The sequence below is a fragment of the Volvox carteri genome (genome assembly GCF_000143455.1).
Source record: "Volvox carteri f. nagariensis unplaced genomic scaffold VOLCAscaffold_1, whole genome shotgun sequence".
NCBI classification, from domain to species: Eukaryota; Viridiplantae; Chlorophyta; class Chlorophyceae; order Chlamydomonadales; family Volvocaceae; genus Volvox; species Volvox carteri.
Genome location: NW_003307545.1, coordinates 4,962,889 through 4,968,001, shown reverse-complemented (window position 1 = coordinate 4,968,001; position 5,113 = coordinate 4,962,889). Strand labels below are relative to the sequence as shown.

At 53.8% G+C, this 5,113-nt stretch overlaps 1 protein-coding gene across 1 annotated transcript in view; it reads right to left on the bottom strand.

Annotated features, from left to right (window-relative positions):
* VOLCADRAFT_86394 (uncharacterized protein) overlaps nucleotides 1-2,434 on the bottom strand; it is a gene marked incomplete at both ends in the record, with an annotated part of 7,220 nt that extends 4,786 nt beyond the window's left edge. The window contains 3 exons of the mRNA XM_002945877.1: nucleotides 390-616; nucleotides 818-1,032; nucleotides 2,379-2,434. Of these exons, the coding sequence (XP_002945923.1) occupies nucleotides 390-616; nucleotides 818-1,032; nucleotides 2,379-2,434 (498 nt within the window). The remainder of the gene's footprint in view (nucleotides 1-389; nucleotides 617-817; nucleotides 1,033-2,378) is intronic.
* Nucleotides 2,435-5,113: the final 2,679 nt, after the last annotated feature.

Genomic DNA, 5,113 nt, shown 5'->3' with positions numbered 1-5,113 from the left:
TTTCCGCCACCGCCACCGCCACTGCCACTGCCACCGCCACCGCCGTGGACGCTGTGGCTACCGTCCTGCGGGTTTCGCGGCGAAGCAATGTACGGCAGTCCAATGCGGCCGCCGGCTCCGGAGCCGCTGCTGCGACACGGTGCGTCAACACTGTCTCCCCGCATCAGCAGCGCCGCGGAGAGTGTACTGCTCGACGACACGGAGGACATCATAGTCCCGCCGGCACTGCCGGGGAGCGCGGTACTGTAGCTCTTCTGCAGAAGGCCCCGGGCAGCCGGACCTGCCGGCTGCTGCTGGGGCTGGTGGTAGTGGTGGTACGGCAACGGGCTCCCTGCCCAAGCGGATTTGTTGGTGGTTAGTTGTTGATTGTTGGAGTGGTTGGTGGCCACTAGCTGGGGGGATTGGGCGCTGTGAACCAGCTTGCCTGCGGACTGGGAACCGGCGCCGCCGCCACCGCCGCCACCAGTGCCGCTGTTGCTGGTGGTGGTGGCGGTGGTGGTGGTGGGATAGGCGGTTTCGATGTCGGCGGAGAGCGCGAGGTTGGCGAAGGAGGAGGAGGAGGAGGAGGCAGCATGGTCAAGGCGCATGGGGGGCATGGGGCTGTTGGGAACAACAGCTGGGGAGCCAGGGGCCGCAGTGGGGCCGCGGACGGGGGAGGTGAGCAGTGCTGCGAGGGTGAGGCCGCGGTTGAAGCCCGTCTGGACCCGCAGTGAGGACGGAGATTTCAAACTGCGGTCCACCTTCCCTCGGACGGTCTGGTTGAGAGCCGAGGACGTGCCATCGGAGGAAGTGACAGACGCATTGGCGCCTCGCTCACCCTCGCCTGTCGCAGCGCGGCCTTCGGCCTTCGAGCTCTGGTGATAAAACATCTTCTTCAACCCGGATAAAAGTCCGCTTTTCTTCTTGCCGTTCAGCAAAACCGGAGACACGAGCGCGTGAGTGTGCGCTCCATCCATGTCCCAGGCGAAAGGAGATGTAGCCGTGCTTGAGTCCGCGCAGGATCCTGCGCCACCGATCATGCTTGGTGAAGCGCTGTTGCACATGGCGACATGCTGTGGGCTGAAATCATCCGCGAAGGTGTTGTGCGGGATTATCGCGGAGGAGCCCCTGTATGAGGTCGTCCCTATCGGTGGCTCTGTCAATACAGTAGAGGGTAACCTTTCCTCCATTTTCATTAGCTCGTGTCAGAGGCTCTTCCAGACGGCCGTGCGAGTCGAAATAGATCCAGCTCGATACTGAGAGCAAGAACTTAGGGGCGGGGAGGCCCGGGCCCTGACCTGTCAAGCGAGTTGTTGAAATCAATTATTTAACGAGTGGCGGATTTGTGATTCCGCAAGAGAAGAACTTTAAACTGCCAGGAGTTCACAACCGACCATACCTTCCTTTCTCTACCCTCGACGGCGCAGGTTTTTCAATAGGCTGCTACCGTCTTGTTGTTGCAATGAGCTTTTGTAATGATAGACCATCATTGGCTACCTGGATGAGGGCCCAGGTGCTCTTGAGTTGACAGCTGACGGGTGCTTAGGGTTGTTTAAGTTTATCAGCTCCTCTCTAGCTTGGAAATTACCTTCATAAAAATCTTCATACTGTATGTCAGATCATGCATATCTCGCGAAGTTAACCAGGCAGAAGCATCTTGCCTTGGAAATCACGTAAAGGGCGGAAGTAAGGGTCCACGCTGAGAGCAGTAGCAGGCCTCATGTAGAACAAATATGAGACAACTTCAAAGGAGCCATTGCTATGCATCGATTTCTTCGCAGAGCGAGGCAGAGGCCGTTGTACTACGGGACGATCATCTCCCAAGAAAAGGGCACCATGCACAATTAGTGTCGTTCAGTGCAAATTTGATTGGACTAACTTGAAAAAGTTTTTGCACATTATTATCGGAACACATGTTAATTTTGATTCGGAATATTTGCTCGATGATCGGGCTCGATGCCCCTCATCCTAAGACCTAATCCTACGTACGCGCAGAGGTTCCGCTGCGCAAAGCGTAGGCTACCAGCATATGTTTTGCTTCCATAAAAAATGAAAGGAAATGATGCAAATATTACTGCCGCCAGAATAGCCTGCGAGAAACTGGTCGTATGGAGATAGGGGACCTCCAGGCATGCGGGATTCCCAAAGTTCTGAATATGGACAATCAGCTGTTATGGAATTATCTTGCGTAAATCTTCAATGCAGTAGCTGCATTGGCTCCTTACACACAAGCCTCTGTCACCTCAGACTTTGAAGTTGTCCTCCTTCTGTCTCTTCCTGGACTTGCCTTGTGTCTTTGTGAAGGTCTCAAAGTTGTGAGATGTTTGCTGCAATGCTTATGTGGTGGACCCTACTACTTTCGACAGCCATAATGCGACAGAGAGGGCATACAGCGGCACCTGCCGAGAGACGCCACCTCATAGGACGCCGTGAAACATTTTGCCTCAGCGCACATTTTATTCACTGCTCTAACAAAGCCCTAACCCTCCTCCGTTCATACGGGTTCCTGTCGTACCTTTAGACCCAGAGGCTGGATAAATGGTTATGGGCCCCCGCCAACTACTTCCCTATTATTTTTTATCAGTTTGCTTTGCGTCGCACGAGCACAGACTGTTTTTTTGCTTTTGCTATACGACGAATCGTTGGACATGCTTTCGCTGTCTGTTATTAATGCTATCGCGTCAATATACGCTGGTAAAGTATGTGCAACGCACTTTCGGCTGGCCATTAAGTGTGTGTCCGTATCATCGATCCCATGTTTGGCAGTTCACTCATTTGGTTGACGCGGTGGATGCTATTGTTTGGTACCTATTGCGCAAGCGATCAATTGGTGTTTGCAAGCTAGGTTGATGGTATGTGCGTTGTTATAAGTTGTTGGGGTGTTACACTGTGGGCGGCTCGCCACGAGGAAAGGACCGAGAGCACCGGGGGCCATGACCGGGCCGAAACACAGCGCAGGGGCAGGCGCGCGGCTCTACGTCCGTCTGTTCCTCCGCGCGCGCCTCACTCCCTCACTCACGCCAACCAGGACGCTCTCCCAGCCCCTGGCTAGGCAACGCAGCGGTGCAGAAGACTGCAAACCGAACTAAGCGAGAGCCGCACGAGAGGCGCCACACCACCTCTGGGAAACCTAAACAAGCTATCTGCCCCCACTACGCCTGGCCAGCCTAATCGCGCGCTCTCGTCGTTAGAAGTGTTGTTGCGTTGCCGTTCGTCCAATTGGAACGCACATCGTGCTGGCGGCGTTCAATTTATGTTTTGTTGTATTTTGCGGTAGGATGAAATTTCGCCCGGGTGCGCTTGGTAGTGTTGTCGGCACAGTTTGCTTGGATACCAGCAAAATCGTGCATATATGATGCAGCGGACGCGTTAGTTGTTGTCGAAAGGCACAGGCCATTTCCTGATGCAGCTATTACGAGGTTCACGGCTCGATGAAGACCGTCAAGAAGAAGAAGACCAGCAACGACAAGTCATCAACGGAGACCACTAGGGAAGCAGACCAACATCAACGGAGAGATACAGCAACTAGAGCACGGGCCGTAAGACGGCGTGCGTCTCGAGACGAAGGCTATGGCTGCCGACAAGACGACGTGCAAGCTGGCTGGCGGACAGGCCATGCGGAACAACAACAAGAACAAGACAAACGGACCCATTTCATCTGGCCAGTGGGAAATTTTTACCTATAGCTAAACAGTTACACGCTGGGCTAACTTACCACAACTACAACCCACGTTCGTCGACGCAAAATTGCATTAAAGCAGAGGGGTGCAAAGATTAGGGATTGGGTTCGGGTACCGGTCAGGCAAAAATTAGGATTCGGAAAGAGGGGCAGGATTAGGATACAAAGTTGAGGGCAGGTTTAGGATGAGGACCCTAGTGTAGGATTGGGACCTCACCCACAGGATTAGGATTGGGACCCGGCCTGGATTAAAGTCACGCGTGTTTTGCCATTGCCCCCGCCTTTATTTGCCCCCGCTTTTATTACCTTCGCAAGTCATTTTCATCTGTGTCGTACATCGCTTTCTAGTCCGCCTACGTTCTGACCTGCGGACCACGTTAACCATGCCATCGATCTCACCGGCAGCAAGAATGATCATCCACCCAGCGAAATGTGTTGCTATGAAGGTCGTGGAAATGGACATCTTACAGGGTGTTTCCACTTGGCCGAACACTAACACTAAGTTTGAATGTTCTTCGTCCTGGACTCGTCTCTCGCCGTTCTAAATGCATATATTGATACTACTAATGATAGTAGAAAATATTCATCAAACAAATTGGAGGTTGGGGCACTCCTGGCGGAGAACCGTAAGGCCTAGTGGAAACACCCCGTACACTAAGTCCACACTAGCGCACACTAAAGTTAATTGGACCTCAGACCTGCCATTAACTTTAGGACCTAGCACTAACTATTTGGCGGGCAACTTTTATGATCTGGATTGTCCCTTCTGACCATAGACTTTAGACGTAAGCAGCTATCTTTTTTCCTTCCTGCAAACGCCGCGTTGACTTGCGCACGCCCAACACCGACAGCCTCAGAACACCGCCATTTTGCAATGGAGCCCTCCTTCAATAACATTCAGCAAACATATACTACTCGTTTGCCTTCCTTTGCTGGCCGGCCGTTGCCAATGCACCTTGCGGACTTCATGGCGGACATCATGTCGCAGGCTGCGCCGCAGCGGATCTTAAATACGCGAATGCTTAACGCAGGTCACGTGCTTCCGCGACCTGTGTACATGCAGTCCCAGGCCGATTACGTCCCCTTGATGGACACCGCTCAGCCATCGGAGTACCTCCCGCTTTCACAGCAGGCACGTGTGCGCGCGTAGACTCCTGTCAATATCGTTTCTCGTGTCCATGTCAACGTTTCCCAGCCGCAGTCGGAAGAGTTGTTGACGCGTTTCTCCCCCTTTTCGCCCCCTGGTTTCTCCATTCCTTATGGCAGGAGAACTTCTTCGAGGACGACCAACTCACCAACGGCACCCCCCCACTCCGTCCCAAGCGTCTGGGCCCACAGTTCGCAGCGGCCGTCGGTGTCACACAGCCAAACCTTGTAGCAGCAACCAACGTACCCACCCAGCCCCAGCCTTCTAAGGCGCCCGCCAAGCAGTTTTCTCATCGGCGTAATGCCCAG